General features: G+C 50.1%; 1 protein-coding gene across 1 annotated transcript in view; it reads left to right on the plus strand.

Moving 5' to 3' along the window:
* Window positions 1–23,883, plus strand: part of CEMIP (cell migration inducing hyaluronidase 1) — a 168,945-nt gene that overhangs the window by 82,837 nt on the left and 62,225 nt on the right. Inside the window, exons 2-9 of the mRNA XM_047795501.1 lie at window positions 6,342–6,451; window positions 11,256–11,402; window positions 11,902–12,040; window positions 13,050–13,286; window positions 16,710–16,889; window positions 19,807–19,877; window positions 21,022–21,117; window positions 22,172–22,293. Of these exons, the coding sequence (XP_047651457.1) occupies window positions 6,358–6,451; window positions 11,256–11,402; window positions 11,902–12,040; window positions 13,050–13,286; window positions 16,710–16,889; window positions 19,807–19,877; window positions 21,022–21,117; window positions 22,172–22,293 (1,086 nt within the window). The 5' untranslated portion in view covers window positions 6,342–6,357. The remainder of the gene's footprint in view (window positions 1–6,341; window positions 6,452–11,255; window positions 11,403–11,901; window positions 12,041–13,049; window positions 13,287–16,709; window positions 16,890–19,806; window positions 19,878–21,021; window positions 21,118–22,171; window positions 22,294–23,883) is intronic.

A 23,883-nucleotide genomic window follows, 5' to 3' on the forward strand; every position in this document is an offset into this window, starting at 1 on the left:
ATCGTAAAGAAAGGGGACACCAAGGCTTTCCTGACTGCGAGAGAGCTGGACGGAGATTCCTGCCACCTTCCCCTAACTTCACCCCAGCTTGCTTTCAGGATCATTAATCTGTTGACAATGGCACGAATCAAACATTCCCTCCTCCCACTGTGCCCAGCCGGGAGCTCCGTGGGGGTGGTGTTATTGTTTCTGTTTTATGGAGCATGGACTCCGGAGCCAGACCTCCTGCATTCAGACCCTGAGTGTGCCACCTACTATCTCTGTGACCCTCCGCAGCACCCCAGGCCCCAGCCCACACTTATTAAATCAGAATCAGCATTTTAGGCCACTGTCGAGTGGCGGGGGGAGGTCTCTGTCTAGGAGAGTTGGAGAAGTGCTGGTTGTCTAGTATCCTGCCAGCACCAACATTCTCAGCATTTGCAATGACTTTGCAAATGATTTAATTTTTCGGAGTCAGAAGCCCAGTTTCTGGAGAAGGGAGCATACTTTGAACTTTGCCACCTGCCAACTGTGTGCCCTGGGCAAGTTGGACCCTTCGCGCCTCAGTTTGCCCTGTCTGTAAACTGGGGATTCACACCCCTACCTTCCATCCCCAGCTATGAATGACTGAATCCGTTGGTATATGAAAAGTGCATAAAGCAGTGCCTGCCACCTAGGAAAGGCTGTGTGGGTGTTTGCTGTGATTGTCATTATCATCATTGAGGGTGAGAAACCTGTGAACTTCAGAAAAATTATTTGAATTACTCAAGGATGCTGTTGTGTATAGGGTACCACAGGCTCGGTGGCTTAAACAACAGAAGTTTATTTTCTCACTGTTCTGGAGGCGGGAAGTCCAGGATCGGGTGTTGAGGCTCAGTGGGTTGAGGACCCAACATAGTCTCCGCGAAGATGTGGGTTCGATCCCTGGCCTTGCTCAGTGGATTGAGGATCTGGTGTTGCTGTGAGCTACGGCATAGGTTTCTTCCAAGGCTTCTCTGTTTGGCTTGTAGATGGCATCTTCTTCCAGTGTCCCCTCATGGCCTTCCTTCTGTGTGTCCTTGTCCTGATCTCCTTGTCTCATAAGGACATCAGTCATACTGGATTAGGACTCACCCATATAATTTCATTTTACCATAATTACCTCGTGAAAGGCCCCTTCTCATCCTGAGGGCCCAGGGGTTAAGCCTGTAGCATAGGTATGTTTTTTTTCCTCTCTCTTTTTTTAAATTATTCAATGAATTTATTACATTTATAGCTGTACAATGATCATCACAATCCAATTTGATACGATTTCCATTCCACAACCCCAGCACATCCCCTCACCCCCCAAACTGTCTCCTTTGGAAACCATAAGTTTTTCAAAGTCTGTGAGTCAGTATCTATTCTGCAAAGAAGTTCATTCTGTCCTTTTTTCAGATTCCACATGTCAGTGAAAGCATTTGCTGTTGGTGTCTCACTGTCTGACTGACTTCACTTAGCATGATGATTTCTAGGTTCATCCATGTAGCTAAAAATGCCAGTATTTCGTTCCTTTGAAGGGCTGAGTCATATTCCATTGTGTATATGTACCACCTCTTCTAGATCCACTCCTCCTCTGCCGAAGGACAGTTAGGTTGTTTCCATGTCTTGGCTGTTGCAAAGAGTGCATCATAGGTATCTTGAGGGAACACAATTCAGCATGTAACAGACTCGTCATGAAGTGGCGTAAAAGTAAGTCAAACTGTCCAAGAGAATTCATGAGGGTGTGGTTGTTCCAAAGCCCCCCCCATCTCAGCAGGAGACTCGTGGCCTGTATATGTGCAGGTCATCGGAATAGAAGTGGCCCAGATCCATTAGGCTGAAATCAAAGATTTCCCCTGAGCTCTGCCCAGTGACGCAAAGAGGGAATGTCCAGACATGTTACATCTGGACAGTGACCATCTCTTCATCTCCCTTTGCCCAGGAAGACGGCCGCCGGTCATTCTGCCATATTGTTCCTTGTGCTTTTCTCTCTCCTCTTGCCAGTAGGATACTGGGGGTGGGGGTGGGGGTAGGGATGGAGGTGAGGGGGGTAGGGACGGGGTGGGAGTCGTATCTGATTCTTCTCGGTACCTCCCTCAGGACGTAATCCAGAGACCAGCATAGATGAGATAATGTTTTTAGAGCCAGCCCATCTCGGGTGGCCCTTAGAAGAGTAACACCTGGTTATGAGTAGTAGCATTGTTCGCATTTTAAAAATGAGAAGACTAGGGCACAGAGAGGTTGAATGATTTTGTCTTAGGTCACACAGCTGGTGGGGGCTGGAGTTGGAACTGTAACTGGGTTCTCCGAGCTCACATCCCACGCTCCTTCATCCACAGTGTCTCAGGTCTTTCATACCAGTGGCTCCCACAGTTTGAGCCCTGACCCCGGGTCAGGCGTAGAGCCATATTCTGCTCATGTAAGGGCATCTCCTTTGAGCCTCACAATGCTCTTGGAATTTAGGAAGCATTATTTTAGTTTTATAGATTAAAAAAGTGAGGTCCTCAGAGTTCCCATCGTAGTACAGTGGAAATGAATCTGACTAGGAACCATGAAGTTGCGGGTTCGATCCTTGGCCTCGCTCAGTGGGTTAAGGATCCAGTGTTTCCATGAGCTGTGGTATAGGTCACAGATGCTGTGGCTCTGACGTAGGCCGGCAGCTACAGCTCCGATTAGACCTCTAGCCTGAGAACCTCCATATGCCACAGGTGTGGCCCTAAAAGGACAAAAGACAAAAATAAAACAATACAAAACAAAACAAAAAGTGAGGTCCAGGAGGTCAGTGGGTTTCTCCAATGTGAGCTGCAGAGCTGGGATGGAAGACTCTGGAGCCTGTGCTTCTGGTCACCAAAGTGTCCTGCTGTTCTGAGCTGAGCCTTTTCTAGGTTTTCAAGAAATGACAGTTGCCTCTGTGCAAGTGTGACAGGGAGAGTGATGGCTGTCCCAAACTCATTCCAGATCACCCTGGAGTCCCATCTCACCCCCTGCCTTGGAGCTTAAGCCAACCCTCCCCCTACCTCCTTCTCCTCCTTGTTTCTTTTCTGTTCTTGGCCGCACCCACAGCATATGGAGGTTCCCAGGCTAGGGTCGAATCAGAGCTGCAGCTGCCAGCCTATACCACGGCCACAGCAACGCCAGATCCGAGCTGCATCTGTGACCTACACCACAGCTCACATCAATGCCAGATCCTTAACCCACTGAGCAAGGCCAGGGATCGAACCAGCATTCTCATGGATACTAGTTGAGTTGTTACCACTGAGCCAGAATGGGAACTCCTCCCCCTGTTTCTAACAATCCCCGAAGAACGTCCTTGCTTCTGTAGCCTCTGCAGGCAGCAGGACCTCACAGCCCGTGGGATGCCTCCTTGCTAATGCTGCTGCTCTGGGGAGTCGGAGCAAAGATGCAGGGGCCTCCCTGGAGGCTGGAATAACCCTTTGTTCCTCTTGCTTTGCAGGTGACAAAGCCCGGGACCCCAGGGCCGCTGTGGCCGGGGCTCCCTGAAGGAAGAGCAAAACTCCAGGCCCTTGGTATGAGATGGCAGCGAGGAGGAGCAGAGACAGACGGCAGCAGGCGACGCCCCTCTGAGTCCCTGTGGGGCCTGGCAAAGAGCACGGAGCCACAGCTGGACCGGGGGAAGGCTGAGCTTCTGGAAAACTTTAGCCTGTTATTGTGAAGACTTGGGGAGTATCCCGGAGGGCCAGCCTTCCCCAGAGCATGTCCATGATCTTCGTCCTGCCAAAGGGGTTCGCTGCACCCCTTGAAAGAAGAGGCCCGTGTAGGGCCCCAGCGAGGGCAGCGTTCAGCCAGCCTCCAGCCAGCAGCTTCCTGCGGAAACTTCAAGCGCTTTTAGCCAACGTGGACTCTTCCCAGGCCTGCAACAGCTGGGAACCGTTTCAAGACCATATCTTGCCAGCTGGAGAAGCTGATTCCCAACTCCCGTTGCCAGAGAGCTTTTAGTGGCCAACAGAGAAAGCTGTTTCCCTTGGGGAAAAATTCCCAAGCGAAATTTGAGAATCGTCAAGATTCGCGACGGCGGAAGGTTTCTCCAGGTTTCTGTACACAGGCCCTGGAAGCCACTCCTGGGCAAGAAAGCCCGAAGCACCACCCCTTAGCAATGTGGGGTCCCTGCTTTGGGGCAGGGGGATCTCTTTGCCTCCAATGGCTCAGACCCACCTGGCGCTGAGACCAAAGGTCTCCTCATGTTGGGGAAAAGAGGTTTTGAGCATTATCCGTCCTAGTGGCGTTGTTTTTACATCCATCCAGAAAGTGGGGTTTCATTTTGTTGGGTTTTTTTTGTTTTTTGTTTTTTGTTTTTTTTTTGTCTCTGAAATGACCTAGGAGGTGTCAGGGATACAAAGTCTGTGTACCCCAACCTTGACCCTGGACATGGGACGTCCGAGGCCCCCAGAATGAGATGCCTAGATGAGGGTCACCCAGCAGTTAGGGTGGGAGGGGTGCCCGCACCCAGGTTGCCTCCCACACCGTGGTGCCTGCTATACTCCTTTACCTGCTCACGCCCCAAAGTCCAGGTTCCTTTCATGGAGCCCCAGGATTGATTCAGGGCTTCTCAGCAGTAAAGAGCAAATTACCTTTGGTTTTTCTAAACTGATGGAGACTTGAAGGCTGGGCTCTGGCTTCCCCTGAGGACCACAAAACACTCCTGTCCCTGGTGTCCCCTCTTTTCCACAGCAAAGAGCATGAAAGCGGACACTCTTCTGGGCTCCATGGGAAAGGCACCATTCCCAGATGCTGTGGTGTGTAACTTCAGTGACCCTGTAGAGGCAGCTAGAATGGGTCCTGTTGTTTTCTGCGGATCGGGCCAGGGCCAGGCAGGGTGCCCGCTGAGAGGACACGGCGGGCATTGATGCTGAGAATACTGTTTCCTCCCTCCCCCGCCTCCCGGGAGCACCTGGGCAGGAGGGACCAGGCATGGGGCCAGCGTGCTCTCCTTCGGACCCTCCTTCCTGCCCCGACTCACTGAGCTCACACAAAGCACTTTACCTGGAGCTGAAAGGTCAGGGAGGGTCAGATTTGTCCTTGATCTTGTTCAACGGGAGGAGCCTGTGGTGGGTGAGAGAAATTTGGCCCCTTTATCAGTGTGGGAGAATATCCGCTTCTCAGCATAACTAGAGTCCTGCTCTGGGGAGGAACTGGGGACCTGGCATGAAAGCTGGAGCTGGCCTCTTCCCGAACCCCAACTAAGCAAACTTGTGCAGCACAGAGAATTTGGAGACAAAGATGTTTCTCCAAGCGACATTATATTCTGAAAGAGGAATCAGTAGCTTTGATAAAGTTCCTGTCTTTGCAGCTGATCTAGACAGATTCCCATATTCGCCTTCTATCTTGAGTAAAAGGGGGGAAAATGGCATTAATAAAACAGAAGCTTAGTAAAAGGGAAATTTAATTCTATCGCACTTAAAAATAAATCCAGAGCCTAGGGCCATTTCAGGTCTCTACAAGGTCAGAGCTTAGGTTCCTTCTTTCTGTTTACTTTGCCATCTTCAGGGCATGGCTTCCACAACATGGCCCAAAAGAACTGTGAAGAGCCAGCCATCATATCTATATCCCAGCCAGCAGGAAGGAAGAAGGGTGGGGAAAAAAATCTTCCTATCTTCCCAAGGACATTTCCTGGAACTCACACACTGTACTTTTGCTGTATTGGCCAGAACCTAATTCCAAGGCCACAATTAATGTGAGAGACTGGAGAAGGTTGCCTTTATTCAAGGTGGCCATGTGCCTGGATAAAAATCGGGAGTTCTTTTACTAAGGAGGGAAAAATGGATATTAGGGGACAGTTAGCTTCTCTGCCCTGCTTTCTTCTTGGATAGGTAATATTAAAATAGATTTATAACACACAGGCATCATACTTAGGATTTCAGGATTATTATCAAGACTTGTTTTAGAAGCACTGACTGATACTAGAAATCAACCAGTCTACATCCTCATTTTTCATATTAGAAAACTGACGCTCAGAGAGGTTGATCGAGTTAGTGGAGATCACACAGCAAGTTGGCGGCATCATGTTCAGTGGGAGTATTTTTTGTTTTCTCTCTGTCTCTTTTTTTAAAAGAAGAAAGCTTCATTCTGGAGGGTGACAAGCTTGAGTGCCAAGGATGAAATTCCATCCATCACTGGGTCTCTGAGCTGCAGGACACAGGCGGGACAATGACAGGACTTGCATGCCCTGATCTGCCCAGCCCTGAGTCATGGCAGCTGGGGACTTCACACTGGCCAGCTGGAGTATGCCCAAGCTGGCATGGCCTCCATGTGTGCATGTGGCCCTGATTCTGTGTGTATCTTAGCCACACACTGACTCCAGCCCGGGGAGGCTGCAGGTCTGACTTGGCGTGCTTCTGTTTCAGGGAGCACTCTGCCAGGATGGGAGCTGCTCACAGGCCAGACGTCTCCTTCAAGGCAATGCTGACAATCAGCTGGTTCATCCTGGCCCACTTCCCTGACCCCGCATCCACAGGTGAGCTGACGCAAAGCAGTTGAACCTCTGCATCTCGGCGAGGAAACACAGCATCTTGTTGAGGCGAGGCTGCTGGGGGCCAGGAGCAGGAGCCCCGGGGCGGGGTCAGCGCGGCTGGGCTCTGCCCTGCCCCTGTTAACTCGCTGATCCTGGGCAAGTCTCATCCTGGGCTTCAGTTTCAGCATTCTTAAAATGAAGGGGTTAGACAGGGCTCAGGGGTTACAAACTCAGTGTCTGCAGGCACGTGACACAAAGCTCTGAAGCTGCTCAGGTAGAGATGTGGTCACCTGGGGAGTTCAGGTCCCTTTTAAGGTACGCGTGCTTCTTGGTTCTGGCCAGTTGTTGCCAAGTGAGAAGGGCAGGTGGGGAGCCTGCTGCAGGAGCTGTTGATATAAGAGAAGCCAGAAATCTAGACTTTTATATAAAATCTCTCTCCTAGTTAAATGATGGCTACCAATTGAAATTTGACCAACCATTCAGGGTGAGGGTGGGGCAGGAAAAAACCCACACATCTGCCAGCCACCCTGCCACCTCTGGGCCCACCTGATCTCAATGTTCCCTTCCTGCTTTGCCATCATGTGATCTGGGTGCCTTAAAGCACCTTGTTAGCTGGGATACTCTAGGGGAGGTTTAACTCTGTCTTTCTGATCTCAATATCGTCAACTTTTCCTTTGAGTGATTTTTTTTTCTTTTGCTTTTTAGGGCCACACCCACAGTATATGGATGTTCCCAAGCTAAGGGTCAAATTGGAGCTACAGCTGTTACCTACACCACAGCCAAACAACGCCAGATGTGAGCTGCATCTGCAACCTACACCACAGCTCATGGCAATGCTGGATCCTTAACCCACTGAGTGAGGCCAGGGATTGAACCCACAACCTCATGGTTGCTAGTTGGATTCATTTCCGATGCATTATGAGGGGAACTCCTCTTTGAGTGATTTTGAATTAACATACAGAAGCACAGGCAGTTTTGTGTGGGCAACAAAAAAAAAAGCAGTCAAGGAGTTCCCTCGTGGTGCAGCGGGTTAAGGACCTGACATTTTCACTGCTGTGGCTCTGGTTATAGCTGTGGCAGGGGTTCGATCCCTAGCCCAGGAACTTCCACATGCCATGGGGTGCAGCCAAAAAAAATTAAAGTAATGAAATAAACCAAGTGAGAGAGGGGGACAATTTTAAAATTTTGAATAGAGATTTAGTAGTAATACCATTACCATGGATTGCTTTTTAAAAAACACTATTATTGGAGTTCCTGTCAAGGCTCAGTATTAACAAACCTGACCAGTAACCATGAGGACTCGGGTTCCATCCCTGGCCTCATGCAGTGGGTTAAGGATCCGGCATTGCCATACGCTGTGGGGTAGGTTGCAGACGTGACTCGGATCCAGCATTGCTGTGGCTGTGGTGTAGGCCGGCAGCTACAGCTCCGATTCGACCCCTAGCCTGGGAACCTCCATGTGCTGTGGGTGCAGCCTTAAAAAAAGACAAAAAAAAAAAGAATAAAGGACCTTACAGTGTATTATATCTTGTTTTTTTTCAACCCACTGGTGCAAGGAAGTAATTTCTAGTAACTTGTGAAATTCCTTCAATGTGATTCCTTGTAGAATCTTTTCGGTCCATGGATCCAATCTTTCCACCTCCTGGGTGTCTCTTCTGCTTGAGTGTAAACCGTTTGGAAAGGAGGCTCTGCCTCCAGTTCCTTCCGGTCTGTGCTTTTGTCTGACGTCAGAGGGATGCAGAAACCAACCCCTGCCATTCATGCTCCAAGTAGGTCGGGCTTAAATCCACTCTGAATCCTGCTTCCGGCAGGCCCCTCCTGGGAAGGGTGGTTGCCATGGTGATATTTCAGCAAAGGCAATGACCATTTCCGGCCCCTCACTGGATCCTACAAGTGAAAACCCATTGCAACTGACCTTTACCAACAGCAGAACACCCAGCCCTCAGGAAAGAGCATTTGTCCTCGGCTGGTCTTGTTTCTGCCATGCTTTTGCTGCAGGGTCAGAGCTGCTGGAGTTCTGGGATTTGTGCTCTTGATGCCAGGAGAGCCTGCAAGGGTCAGGCGGACCACCTCTGAATCCAGATGCAAAGACTGACGTAAACACACGCAGTTGGAGAATGCAGGGGCGGTTGGGACCCTCCTGGGAGATGTGGGCGGTGAGACCCTCAGGCTTTGTCCCATGGAGCTGGAACCGTTCCTTCTCAGCACACTGATGGCTCCATGCCTGGACCCCTGGGCTCACCAGTCGGCCACATGTGCTCCCCACATGGCTGGGGAGTCACCACCTTGGTGGCAGACACTCCAGGTCCAGGACTAGGTGGAGGGCAGCCGAGGACCCCTGACTGGCCTCTGCTGAAGGCCAGCCAAGCCCTTGACCCAACTGAAGGCAAACCCAGGGAAAGGCATTGGTCTTCAGAAGCCCTTCAACAGGACGGAGGCTCCAGAGCCCTCATGACCATCCTTGGCCACTGAGTGCCCGAGCGGGAAGCCCAGCCCCCAGCCCACCCTAGCAGTTTGCTGGCAGCCCTGGGCTTACATTAAAATAGAAAATCCACCAATGAGCAAGTGTCACATTTTTTTTCACTGTTTTGCCACTGAGTCCCTCGGGGTTTACAAAAGCTGGAAAAGCTGCTTCAGTAAAACTCCGAAGAATGTAAAATTCTCTTCTTAATGGGAAAGGTCCAAAGCCTGAGTTAGGGCTGACAGTGAGACAGATGGGGCCTAAAGGAGGGTGTTATAGGATAGGGGAGGGCGAGGAATGAGACACTGCCCTGAGGGCCCGCACTGTGCCTTGCAGAGAAGAGAAGGACCCCTGGCTGCTTTCAGGGGGGCTGTGCGATGATGCAATCTGGGCTTCGGGGGCCACATCTGGCAACGGGGAGTGTAGATAGAGGTGCAGGCCCTTCCAGTTCTCTTGACATTTATAAATACAGGCTCAATAATCATGCCCCAGAGACAGCCAATTAGAAATCAAGTCGCATTTGGAACTGACATGCTAGTGAGTGTACTGAAGCCAGAATTCCTCCTGGGCGCCCACCCCACGTGCTGGATATTGTCCACTGCACCCACTTTGCTCAGGAGACGTAGCCTCCCTCAGCAGCCCTTCCTTGGTGCCTGAGCGTGGCCGGTGCTACCCTTCCTTCCAGTACCTTCCCGAGGGTCTTCACCCTCTGAAACCTCACCCTGGCCATGGCTTTACTGTGCCTCCCTTTTCCTGCTTCTCCATCCTCAGCTCGGTTATTTCAAAGCCTACTGTTTCAGAGTTCCCGTTGGGGCTCGGCGGAAACGAATCTGACTGGCATCCACAAGGATGCAGGTTTGATCCCTGGCCTCGCTCAGTGGGTTAAGGATCAGGCATTGCCGTGAGCTGTGGTCTAGGTCGAAGACACTGTGTGGCTGTGGCTGTGGTGTAGGCTGGCAGCTACAGCTCTGATTGGACCCCTAGCCTAGGAACCTCCATATGCTGTGGGTGCAGCCCTAAGAAGACACACACAGATACAGGCATACACACACACAGACACACACACACACACTCTACTATTTCATACTCACAGGCTTCCTAGTGATAGAAAACAGGAGGGCACAGGGCCCGTTCTCTGAGGCAAGTCATTCTTGTTTTGTTTTGCCCACTGTCTCTCCCCACCTCCTTCCCTCTGGGCCCAGAGAGAGTCTTCCTTGTTTCAAACCGCTGCCATCCAGGGAAATTCTCCCAGTTTCAGACAGTTCTCTTCCTCCCACCACGCATGGTACACTGCTGGAGTAGAGACCCTGCTGAGCCTGTGAAGAGAGGCTCTCTCCCTGGGCTTCTGTTTGGGGAGGGGTGAAGTGTGACGTGTGCAGCACCCACCATGGGGACTTTGAGTTCAACAAAGCATTCGGACCCGCGAGGCTACCGTAGGTCATATTTGACCTCGGGTGTTTGGAGGGTCTGGGACAGAAACGCCACCTGCCATGAGAGTGGCATCATGCATTTCTCTTTGGTGAGAGTGGTCCTGGCAGCATTCCCCAGAGCCTTCCATACGCCATCCTCTTTGGTTCCCCAGGGGACAGCTCCTTAGGTGAGAGGAAGCAAGACTGTCATTGGACAGGTGTGGAACCTGCCCCATCAGAGCCAGTGTCTCTTATGGCAATTCAATAGCAGTAACTTTCCGAGTGGCTCCAAGGGACATGCCCTATTATAAGAGGCCCTGCACTCGGGGAAGCCTACAGCATGACATTTCTTCCAGGATAAATATAAACTTCGCGTGGTTCCTCCAAGTTCAGATGCTGCTTACGAATTGGGGGTCACTTTTGTTATAAGCCATGTTGCTTGGTAACAGGGTTTATATAATACCATCTTTCTAAGGTTTCCAGGGAAACAGAGTGAGAAAACTAACTAAAAGTCAAATCCTCATGCAGAAGGGGGAAGGGCTTTTCAACTCCTCAGACCCTGGTTTCCGAGGAAAAGGATGCCTTGGAATACAAGTCATCTGGATAAATCCTGGCCTAACTTTAGATCTTGGAATGTCCTGAGGAGTCATCTGGTCTACCCTTCATTTTATAAAGGGAAAGACTGAGCCCAGAAGAGGGAAAGGACTTGTTCACACATACTTGATGAACTAATGAAGGACATGGGACTGAATCCCAAGGCTCCTTCCTGGCTCCTAAGTCAGGGGTTCTCTTTGGTCTCTAAGGCCCTGCTTTCAGCTCTAGTTGGGAGGAGGCAGGGGCTGTGGAAATGCATGGTAGCCCCCCCTTGTGGTCTGTGGCAGTCTGTGCTTAGTGAGCTTGGTGGATGGTAGCAGTGACATCTCTCTGTCCTTGGCAGTGGCAGCTGAGTGCCCTGATCAGTGGCCAGAGCTGCAGCCCTGGAACCCTGGCCATGACCCGGACCACTGTGTGTACATTGGCCAGGGCAGAACCCTGCTGCTCACCTCTTCGGCCACAGTCCAGTCCATCCACATCTCAGAGGGAGGTAAGCCAGTCTCCCTCCCCCTGCTCTCTCCGGTCCACTGCCTCAGAGCCATGCAGACGGCTTGCAGGTTACCCTAACTTTAGATGGACAGAACAAATGTCACATGCTTTGGGTTCACATCAGAGCATCTGGTGGTTTGAGATAACCATCAGCACTGCGCACTTAAGAGCAGCCTGTCGGAGGTCCAATCTTAGTAAAAGAAGCATTTATAGAGGAAAATCCTTACGGGTGCTCTGAGTGTTTTTGCTTATCTGATCTTCAGATATTTGCTCATTGACTACACCACCTGCAGTGATGGCAGTAAACCAAGCAGGCCTTATTTACACCTCATGAGGCAGACAGAAACGTCCCCACTTGTAAGCACAGCAAGCATAGTGTATGAAAGCCATGCCCTCTTACCTGCCTGGATGGGATGGGGGCTTAGGAGGTCTGTCTTGGCTCCGTTATAATCTCCTCATTAATACTTATGTTCTTAAACCTCACTCCCTTCCTATTTCAGGAAAACTAGTCATTAAAGACCAAAACGAGGCCATTGTTCTGCGCACCCGGCACATCCTGATTGACAACGGGGGAGAAATGCATGTTGGGAGTGCCCTCTGCCCCTTCCAGGGCCATTTTAGCATCGTTTTGTATGGAAGGTGAGTAGACAGCGTCCATGGGCCAAGTGCTATTCTTGGATCTGACGGGAAGGAAGCTTTCCAAAGAAGAGAGGGAGATAAGACTGCACGGCTCTAGTGCAAGAAAGGAATTATCATTACATCCTGCCAGCTGGTGATCATGAACAAGACAGAGATTGGCGGGAGTTCCTGTGGTGGCGCAGCAGAAACGAATCCAACTAGTATCCATGAGGATGCAGGTTCGATCCCTGGCCTCGCTCAGTGGGTTAGGGATCCGGGTTGCCAGGTGCTGTGGTGTAGGTCGCAGACACAGCTTGGATCCAGCATTGCTGTGGCTGTGGTGTAGGCTGGCAGCTGTAGCTCCGACTTGACCCCCTAGCCCAGGAACTTCCATGTGCTGCAGGTGCGGCTCTAAAAAGACAAACAAAACAAAACAAAAACAAAAACAAAAAAAACCAAAACACAGACATTGGTGAGCTGGGGAAGCACACAAGGCATTTTATTTATTGTGTCCTAGGTCTGGACTTAAGGTACAGAAAGCCCTGCCAGCCTTTCAGCTGCCTTCCAATAGGGTCATGGCTCAGGGAGTCTCTGTGAGTGTTTATTAATAGGTTATGATGGACAAGATAAAGAGACATTCCATGCACTATTTGCCTCTGGCTGTGCTCCCTCTTCAGGCAGTTGGGAATTCTGAGCAGCAGGAGCCAAGAGCGCAGAAGGGGATGCAGTACACGTTCAGGTGATTCCACAGCTGATCCAGACCAAATAAAGAAAGTACTTAGAACTGCAAAGAAGTGCCAAGGTGTTAACTCTTGAGAAGTGTTTCTGCTTGGCCTGTGGGGCTCATGTTGCTCTGGCTTGGGAAGACCTGGTTGCTAATGCTACATCTGCTGACCTCGTGCAAGTCACCAAGTGTGACTGGCTCTACAGTGGCCACAGCAGGAGTCAAGGTGCAGCGCAGTCCCCTAAGAGCTCAGCATCCGGTAAAGAGAGGCATCAGCCGACTGTGAAGAGCTGTTTTCTCTTGCAGGGCTGATGAAGGCACCCAGCCGAACCCTTACTTTGGCCTCAAGTACATTGGCGTGGACAAAGGAGGTACCCTTGAGTTGCATGGGCAGAAGAAGCTCTCTTGGACCTTTCTGAACAAGACTCTTCACCCAGGTGGCATGGAGGAGGGAGGCTATTTTTTTGAAAGGACCTGGGGTCACCGTGGCATCATTGTTCATGTCATCGACCCCAAATCAGGGACCGTCATCCATTCTGACCGGTAAGGTTTGCCTTCTGTTAAACACATTCATTCATTCGTTCATTCATTCATTCTGCATATGCTTCCTGAGCGCTCGTCCTAGCCAGATGCTGCTCAAGAGGCTGGGAGCCCAGCAGCGAGAGAAGTGGACAGAAAAGCCTGACCTCAAGGAGGTAGGGCTCTCCTTCCGGAGGCATCCGCCTAATGAAGCTGAATCGAACAGGAAGGAACAGGCACATGTGCACACACGTACACACTTGTATGCACGACATAGTTTCAGACTCTGATCATCGTAATTAGGGGGGAAGGACAGGGTGAAACGGCAGAGTGACTGGGGAAGGTCCTGTGCGTCACGTGGTCAGGGGAGGTGGTGGAAGCAAACAGCGCTTGAGCTGAGGACGGCGGGTGAGGCCGAGCCAGGGAAGGCGTGTTCAGGACAGAGCACGGCAAGTGCAAAGGGCCAGAGGTGAGAAAGGCAGGACGTTTTCAAAGGAAGGAGACGGAAACAAGAGCCACGGAAACAAGACACAGTCATGACAGGGTTTTAGGCAGGCAGCAGTGGAGCCTTGGAGGTCACAGTGAGGAGGAGGGGGGGTTTATTCTCAGTGGGGTGCAAAGTCACCAGAGGACTTTCAAAAGACTGCGATCTGAAGTTCCCATCATGGCTCAGCAGGGTGAATCTGACTGGGGTCCATGAGGATGTGGGTTTGATCCCTGGCCTCGCTCAGTGGGTTAAGAATCTGGTGTTGCTGTGAGCTGTGGCGTAGGTCACAGATGGGGCTCAGATCCTGAGTTGCTGTGGCTGTGATGTAAGCCGGCAGCTGCTGCTCCAATTTGACTCAGCCTGGGAATTTACATAAGCCATAGGTGCAGCCTTAAAAAAAAAAAAGAAAAAAGTACAATTTGATTTAAAAGAATGTCCTGGCTGCTATGTAGAGAGTAGGTTGATTGTGGAAGGCAAAAATAAAGCTAGCTGAGGTGGTTAGGCAGCTTCTGCCTGGTTAGGCCAGGGGTGTCACTGGCGAGGACTCAAGTAGAAGCAGCGCAATAGAGATAGATGAATTGGACAGAGGTTTGGGAGGCAGAGAGGACAAGACTCCCGCTCCCTGCCCTCTCCCCTGGCCACAGTGTGAAAGACAGATTCTGCAGAGGCTGGTCCTGCCCTGTAAGCTCCTGGGGGCTCATGTCCTGGCTCTGCAAAGGGAAAGATCCACTAGAAACAGCATGGCTAGGGGAGGCAAGCAGAGACAAGGTTATCCTGGCGCTGCCGGCGGATGGAGATGTGGCCCTTCTCAAAACAGGGCATGGGTGAGCCATGAGCATGCCCAGGAAGGCAGCAGGAAACCAGCTCTGATAGAGGGGCAGGTTGGACCGAAGCATATGGGACCGCCAACCTTGCCCTCCGGGGGAACATAAGTAACAATAATAAAATCACAGGACTTTGTGCAAAATACCATGTCAACCACTTTATGGCCCAATAGAACTGAATTTCCAGAACCCCCCTGTGAGTTCTGTTGTTATGCAGATGAGAACACTGGGGTAGGGGGGAGGTCTTAATTTGCTAAGAGTCCCAAGGCTAGTGAGCGTTGGAGCTGAGATCCAAACCCAGATCTGCCCAGCTCCTAAAGCACGGGTGCCCTGGTGACAGCCACCTGCTTGGCCTGGGATGGAGCCATCCTCAGCCCACACGTAACAGATGAAGCCAGGATGAGCTTGATAGACACAAAGTATGTCAGAGAGCCCCCACCTTCACAGGAGTGAACACAGTCCCCCAAACTCTGTTCTGACTCCTTGGCACTGCTTCTTAAATCGGTACCATGTGGTTTTCCGCGGTACCTTAAGTTGAATTCGTTATTGAAATGGAGAATGAGATGTTATCTTGACAGCCGTCGGGATGCCCAATCCTTCCTCAGCTCCTTTGCTTAAAGTAGGAGTCAGGACCTCAAGAATCTGTTGGCCGAGGGGAGTTCCCTGGTGGCCTAGTGGTTAGGATTTCATGCTTTCACCGCTGCAGCCTAGCTTCAATCCCTGGTATGAGAACTGAGATTCCACATCAAGCTGCTACAGACAAAATAAAAATCTGAGAGTTGAATGTATATGAGTAAAGATCTTAGTAAACCCTGAATATTCACAAAGAAATGCAGGCTACGGCCACCTGAGACCTGGTTACCTGAAGGTTACCTGCAGGAATAAGAATTTAGGTCGGCTCTTGCAAGGTAGCTAGTGTTTGATTCGATAGGGAGAAGGTGAGGATGAGTGAGTGAAGCCAGGAATGGCCATGGTGTGGTCCCAGGGCCCTGAGGTGGGTTAGGCTCATAGCAGATGATTCCTGGGGAGGGACCTGCAGAAGGAGGGGGGCCTAGGCCAGGTCGAACCGGGTTATGCAAACAATTAAATGCAGGTTTGAGGAGTTCCCACAGTGGCTCAGCAGTCACGAATTTGACTAGTATCCATGAGGATGTGGGTTCGATCCCTGGCCTCCCTCAGTGGGTTAAGGATCCAGTGTTGCTGTGAGCTATGGTGTAGGTTGCAGATATGACTCAGATCCTGCATTGCTGTGGCTGTGGTGTAGGCTGGCAGCTACAGCTCCAATTTGTCCCCTAGCCTGGGAATATATATGCCATGGGTTCGGCCCTAAAAAGCAAAGAAAAAAAGAAAAGCGAAAAACAGGTTTGAGGGCAGAGGAATGTCCCCCCCATACCACCACTGTTTTCCTATTCCCAAATCTTGGCTATTCACACTGGTTCATTTTCCTAGGTTCATTTTAGAACGATTTTGCTTGTTAAGTTCCAAGACCAATTGTTTTGCAATTTCCATTGTAATTGTACAAAATTCTTTATACTTAATAAATACATTTTATAGAGTGGGGACCATTACAGAGTTCTGTCCTTCCTTTCTAAATCCTTGCCATCTGCAGTATAGATTTTTGGAGGATGTAGATTTTGTGGATATTTTATGTATGGGAGGGTGAGTTATCGTTGTCCACCCTGAGATGATGGATGTTTGCTTCAAGAAAAGCTTCTTTCTTTAAAATCACAGCCCTTGGGGGAGTTCCTGTCATGGCTCAGTGGTTAATGAATCCGACTAGGAACCATGAGGTTGCAGGTTCGATCCCTGGCCTTGCTCAGTGGGTCAAGGATCCGGCATTGCCGTGAGCTGTGGTGTAGGTCACAGATGCGGCTCGGATCCCATATTGCAGTGGCTGTGGCATAGGCTGGCGGCTACAGCTCCCATTTGACCCCTAGCCTGGGAACCTCCATGTGCCACGGGTGCGGCCCTAGAAAAGACAAAGAGAAAAAAAATAATAAAATTAAAAAAAAAAAAATCACAGCCCTTGGGATCTTTGAATGGTGCATTAGTTGTCACACCACAGATAGTGGCTTAGACCTCTCTTTGGGGGCTGCAGTTAGAATGCTTAAAATCCCCCCTCTCTGCTCTTTTTAGGTTTGATACCTATAGATCCAAGAAAGAGAGTGAACGTCTGGTCCAGTATTTAAACGCAGTGCCTGACGGCAGGATCCTCTCTGTTGCGGTGAATGATGAAGGGTCTCGAAACCTGGATGACATGGCCAGGAAGGCAATGACCAAACTGGGGAGCAAACACTTCCTTCACCTTGGATTCAGGTATCGCCCGTCACCTCCACCTCCCCCAGGCTCCAGAAGAGTGAAGCAGCGAGACCCCAGGCAGAGTTTACCTAAGCTGCCTCCCGTTTCCCCAGGGTCACATCACCGCAGTGGTGGCCCTGAGAGATGCAAACACGTGACCCACTCACACTGGATGTTTTAGGGTGGGCTTGTTTTTAAAGGAAGCCTGCTTTATTTTATTTTATTTTATTTTATTTTTTTAGGGCTGCGCCCACAGCATACGAAAATTGCCAGGCCAGGGGTCGAATCAGAGCCGTAGCTACCAGCCTACCCCACAGCCACAGCAAGGCGGGATCCAAGCCTCGTCTGCGACCTACCCAGCAGCTCACAGCAACACCAGATCCCTAACTCATTGAGCCAGGGATTGAACCATCATCCTCATGCATCCTAGCTAGCTTCATTAATTACCACTGAGCCACAATGGGAACTCCTGGAGCCTGCTTTCTGTTCAAAGCATGTTCCACTCTTCAAACTCCAAAGGTCTCCGTGTAGATGAACTCATTCATTCAGTTGGCTACTTACAAAATATTAATTGAGCATCTACTGTGTCTAAGAGCCAGGCCTCGGATGCACGGCCAAGATTCGTTTTCCTTTCCTTTGGCACAGGGGTCATAACATGCCTTGGGAGTTGGCAGACATCTGTTTAGAGATCATATAAAGTGCCTCTTCCCAGCCAAGCACTCGGGCAAAGGGGCCCTTTGTTGCGCTCCAGGGTGTGTTTTGCTTGCCTCGGATTGCAGCGTCATGCCTGACTTTGCCATGCGCACACTACTCTGGCACCAAGAGGAAGCCGTTTACCCCACAGTAGCCACGCCTTTTTATCATGTTGAATCAAATCTCAGCTCAGTGGAAAAGTTGCAATCCATCTGCCCCCTGGCTATTGGAGATAGGGCTGCTCTGCCCTTCAGCTCCGCATATCATGGGCAAGATGCGGGCAGGCTGGAGCCTTTTCTGGGCTCTGAGCAAAGCAATTTCACTGGCTGCGTAGAGAGTCTCTTGGTCCCAGGGTGCGTTTTCCTGCAGCCCAGGGGCTGCTGCTTCTGGAAGGGTTTGGGCAGGAAACTCAAGCAGCCAGTGATGACAATGGCACTTTAGTACTGCAAGACTCTTTTGTTAACAAAAACTGGTAGGGCCCTACCAGTTGATTGTTTTATAAGCCAAAAGGCCAGTTTATTAATTTATGACAGGTAGAGCCGCAAAGGGACTGGCTACGTAGGGCTTGAGTGGAAGAAGTTCCAAGATCTGGCATCTGATTTGGCCTGAATTTGAGCGTGGGCTGCAAAACTCTTATGAGGTGTGACTGTAGGCAAGTGACTCACCCCTTCTTTGCACAGATCCTGCATCTGTACAATGGGATAACGCAGGAGCCAGCTCAAAGGACTTGGAGGAAGATAAATGTGAAGATAAATAGGAGCAAAATATTTGCCACTGTATCTGGCACAGAATAAGGATTCAATAATTGTTAACAACTGTTCTCTCCTTTTATACAAAAGCCATGAGAAGGATGGGCATCCCTCTTGGGCAGGGGTAAAGGAGCTGAGTAAGCAGGCCTTACATTTTTACCTTTCCTTTATATAGACCCACTTTGAGTGACAAATGCAAAGCATCTAAAATCGGTAGATCTGGGACCTGGACCCATCATTTGTTCATTCCTCCAGGAAGTGATATTGGCGTAAAGTGCTAGGCTGGACCAGCTGTACTGAACTCTCGTGAGAAGACAGGCACTAAATGAGAATTGATGACAGGGCATGAGAGAGCAAGAACGGGAGAGGAGGCTGGGTAGGTGGGCACAGGAGGACCTCTTGCTTTGCACCCAGGAGCTTGGTTTTCATCCAAGTGGGTCCTCACTGAAAGATTTTAAGCAAGAGAGTGACACCGTCAAATCCCCAACCTCAAATAAAGACTTACTTTCCAAGACATGGGATCAAAACAAAAATAATTGAAGGAGTTCCCATTGTGGCGCAGAGGAAACGAATCTGACTAGGAACCATGAGGTTTCGGGTTCGATCCCTGGCCTTGCTCAGTGGGTCAAGGATCCAGTGTTGCCATGAGCTGTGGTGTAGGTTGCAGATGCAGCTCGGATCCCAAGTTGCTGTGGCTGTGGTGTAGGCCGGCGGCTATAGCTCCAATTCGACCCCTAGCCTGGGAACCTCCATATGCTGCAGATGTGGACCTAAAAAAGCAAAAAAAAAAATAATAATAATAATAATAATAAATAAAAAAATAAAAATAAAGAGAGAGAGAGAGATCTCATAGTAAGACACAGGCTGGATTAGGTATTGGGGGAAGACAAAAATGGGTAAGAAAATCCTTCTGCCTTAGAGAAGTACGCGCTTCAGTGGAGAAAAGGGGAGTGTGGGATTTTTCAAAATCCTACCCCCTCTCGTTCACCTTTGCTCCCCATTAAGAGGAAACGGTATCTCGTTCCTTCCCAAGGCCCAGTGCCGATTCCTGGGGAGTCAGTCCAGCGTACCTCTGGCATTTTCCTCGAGCCTGCCTCTGGGGCAGCTGACGTGACAGAAACTGCCTCTCTCCTAGGGAGCGTTTTCCTGCTTTCCTAAAGGAATCAGAGCACTTGCTTCAGGATTTAATTGAGCCTGGCAGGTGGTACGTAGGTCTGTGGGCTTGTTTGTTTATTTGTGATTCATGCCCCATCTGCTGCCAGAATGGAGTTGCAGAGGCTCAGAGTCTGCAAACATCAGGGCAGCCGGGGGGTGCGGAAGGCCAGGGCCTGCAGAGAGAGGCTCTTGTTCTTCTGGAGGAGGGAAGCCCAGCCCGTGAACTCATTTCCCCAAACGGCATCCCTGTGGCACTCTGTTTCAACTCTGCCTCCAGGACAGGCTGAGACGTGTGAAGAACTTGACTTTCTGTTTTGTTTGGTTTGGTTTTTTTTCAGACACCCTTGGAGTTTCATAACTGTGAAAGGAAATCCCTCTTCTTCCGTGGAAGACCACATTGAGTATCACGGTAATTAACAGCAAGAGGCCGAATCCCCTCCAGGGTCTCTCTGACCAAAAGGTCTTTCTGAACTGCCTTCCTCCCTGAGAACATGGCTGACCCACCACCCAACATCCGGTTGTGAGACCAACTGCTGAATGGCCATGGCATGAGTGGCCTAAGTCTATACTGATTTTTTTTTTTTAATAGTCTTTTTGTCTTTTTCTAGGGCTACACCTGCGGCATATGGCGGTTCCCAGGCTAGGGGTCCAATCGGAGCTGTAGCTGCCGGCCTACACCACAGCCATAGCAATGCAGGATCCGAGACAAATCTGCGGCCTACACCACAGCTCATGGCAACACTGGATCCTTAACCCACTGAGCGAGGCCAGGGATCAAACCTGCAACCTCATGGTTCCTAGTCAGATTCATTAACCACTGAGCCACGATGGGAACTCCTACGTCTATACTGATTTAAGGCCAGTTACTAAGATAATATTTGCATTTTCAAAAAAAAAAAATGTCATTGATTTCATCCAAAACAAGTCACATAAGAAAGACGAGAACTGGGACAGAACCAGCAGGGGTAATATTTTGAGCTAAAAAGATGCTTTGATTGAGCTGTTACCAAACAGTGCCAGCCCTCTCTGCCCAGAGAAGGTTCCGGAAGGTGCTACTGCTGGCCTATTCCTGGAGAGAAATTCATGAGAAACGACAGGGTTCCAAAGTATATAGTTGTTGAGACTCAGTTGTGTAAACCTGCAAAACTGAAGCAAGAGAAGGGACAATAGGGTCTTCCCATTGTGGTGCAGTGGAAACGAATCCGACTAGAAACCATGAGGTTGCGGGTTCGATCCTTGGCCTCCCTCAGTGGGTTAAGGATCCGGCGTTGCCATGAGCTGTGGTGTAGGTTCTCAGCTGTATCTCCAATTGGACCCCTGGCCTAGGAACCTCCATATGCTGTGGGGGTGGCCCTAAAAAAAAAAAAGAGAGAGAGAGAGAGAAGGGTCAATAAAAAATCTCCTCCCTAAGTGGAGAGTTTGGCCTGAAACTTCCTTTTTTTAAAGACATGGCTCAAGAGTCATGTGTGTGGGAGGTGTTCTCAGCCTTGGTATCACATCCCTCTGAATTCAGGGGCCTGTCTGGTTGCTGAAGCCTTTGGTCTCTTTCACAGGACACCGTGGCTCCGCGGCTGCCCGGGTATTCAAGCTCTTCCAGACGGAGCATGGCGAGCATTTCAACGTCTCTTCATCCAGCGAGTGGGTTCAAGGTGAGGAGTCTGGGACACGTTGGTGAAATTTAGCAGAGGGCTCAAAGCCCAGGACTCGCTACCTTTGCAGAATGAGGAGTTTCCAACAGGACCACTTGACTGTGACAGTGTCAACTCAATTTGCAACTGAAAGTTCAAGTCTCTGTGGTGAATAGTCCAGAGGGATGGTTTCCCTCAGGGAAAACCTTTGCTGTGCCAGGTGATGGTACTGAAGAGGGAACTCAGTCAGGAGTAGGACCCGGCCTTCAAGAAACACACACTCAAGGTGTATGTGGAGTTCTCGCTGTGGCTCAGTGGAAAAGAATCTGACTAGTACCCATGAGGACGAAGGTTCGATCCCTGGCCTCCCTCAGTGGGTTAAGGATCCTGTGGTTAAGGTGGCTGTGGCGTAGGCCAGCAGCTGTAGCTCCGATGCGACCCCTAGTCAGGGAACCTCCATATGTCATGGGAGTGTCCCTAAAAAAGACAAAAAAAAAAAGACTGGGGTGTGGAAAATAGCCACCTTTGCCTCAGTCCTCAAATAATGGGTTATCAGAGGGACTTCACTTTTCTCCTTTTGGCAATAAAGAAGACTGTCTATTGCTGTTATAAAATAAAGATAGTCAATAAGAGATACTTTTAATAAAAACGTGGGAGAGGAGTTCCTGTTGTGGCTCAGTGGGTTAAGAACCCAACACAGTATCTATGAGGTTGTGGGTTCGATCCCTGGCCTTGCTCAGTGGGTTAAGGGTCTGGTGTTGCCATGAGCTGTGGTGTAGGTTACAGACTCAGCCCGGATCTGGCGTTGCTGTGGCTGTGGTGTAGGCCAGCAGCTCCAGCTCCAGTTGGACCCCTAGCCTGTAAACTTTCATATGCCGAGGATGTGGCCCTAAAAATCAAAAAAAAAAAAAAAAAAAGATGGGAGAGTGGGACACTTGAGAGATGGCTTACAAGCTGCCACTGGTACCCAGGCTGGACAGATGGTATTCAGTTCCCACAGGGCCAAGGGTGCTTGGGGGCTATCCTGAGCATGGCTGGCTCTCTTCTCTGACCCTGCTCTTTGCTTTCTACCTAGATGTGGAGTGGACAGAATGGTTCGAACATGACCAAGTGTCTTATGCTAAAGGCGGGGAGAAAATTTCAGACCTCCGGGCTGTGCACCCAGGAAAAATCTGCAATCGCCCCATCGATATTCAGGTAACCAAACAGTGATAAAGGCTTTGTCTTGAAGAAGACCCCGTAGATCACAAAATTTCTTGCCATTTGAGCGGCGTGATTCTCCTGACCCTCCTCTGACGTTGGTGAGTCAGAGTCCGGTTCTCCTTTTAGAGAGTGTAACCGAAGCTGGTTGTCTGCGCCAGGCTTCCCACCAGTGAGTTCCAAAGCTAGGAGTCAAATTCTCTCCTGGATCCTACTGCTGGGGTACTTTTCCTTCTCAACCCGCTTCTTCAGCCATGGCTGAGGGGACCCAGTGTGGGGTGGCTTGGACCCACTCAGCTTCACTCTTCAGTTGACTTCCTTGGGGACCTCGTGTGCATGGATCCAGCTGGGATTTGGGTGCAGGCTGAGCCCAGCTCCGGCAGAGAACACGCATAGCCCTGTTCTCTGCTCAGACAAATAAAAGCCAGCGTTCACAGGATGAATAGCGCTTGTGTGGGATCTTCACCTGAGGTTAACTCTGTCCAAAGGGGGTCTTGACTTTCCCAGCTGGTTCCATCACCAGGGTGTGGCGTGAATAGGCAGCACTTACAATTCAGTGACTCAGCTAAGGAGCTACAGGGTTCCAGGGGCAACAGGAAAGACAGAGACATGGGCAAGGAAATGGGCTTTACTTCCTGATGCCTCATCTTCTTCCAAAACAAGCTTTGGGGCCACTTAAATGTTTGATACAGAATTAGGAGTCATTGGGAGTTCCCTGGTGGCTCAGTGGGTTAGGGACCTGATGTCACTGCCGTGATGCAGGTTTACTGGTTTTTTTTTTTAATTTTTTAATTGCAGTTGATTTACAGTGTTCTGTCAATGTCTGCTGTACAGCAACGTGACCCAGTCTTGTATATATGGATATTTACATTCTTTTTCTCACATTATTCTCCATCATGTTCCATCACAAGTGATTAGATCTAGTTCCCTGCGCTATAGTGCAGATTTGATCTCTGGCCTGGGATCTTCCATGGGCCGAGGGGGTGGCCAAAACAAACAAAAAAAGAAGAGTCATTGGAAAAAGATCATTCTTGTCCATTCTGTCCTCATTCAGCCAATACAAATAGCAACCGATATTTGTATAACCCCTTCTCCCAGATTTTCTAACTGCCGGTCCCATGTCATCTGTCTGCTCCCACCCACCTCCCCACACCGGGCAGAACATCTGCCCCTGCCCAAGGGCCCACATTTCCAAGAGAGGACTCTCCGTTCTGCAGTTAGCAAAGGCCGAGAAAACCTTTCTCACTGTTTGGCCAAGGCTTGCTCTTCCCGTGGCTCCAGTGTCATGGAGAAGGATTTACTCCGATCCAGTTACACGTTGTAGACGCTTCTTGAGTCCAACCGAATCAAAAAGCACCGACTCCCCCAAAGCACTTAACTGCCCAGATTTCATTTTAATTTTCTCTCGCAAGCCTGAGCATTCCAGCTCTAATTCTGAAAGAGCCAGAATGCGATTCCTCCAGTTTACTTGGCTACAGGAAGTCCCGTCTTGTACCAGCGCTCCCTCCACAAGTATTTCTGGAAATCCTCGAGGAATGCTTACGTGCTCTCCAAATCCCTGCTGGTGTTTGCTCTGCCAGCCGTCTG

This window comes from Phacochoerus africanus, chromosome 9 (genome assembly GCF_016906955.1).
Source record: "Phacochoerus africanus isolate WHEZ1 chromosome 9, ROS_Pafr_v1, whole genome shotgun sequence".
Lineage (NCBI taxonomy): Eukaryota > Metazoa > Chordata > Mammalia > Artiodactyla > Suidae > Phacochoerus > Phacochoerus africanus.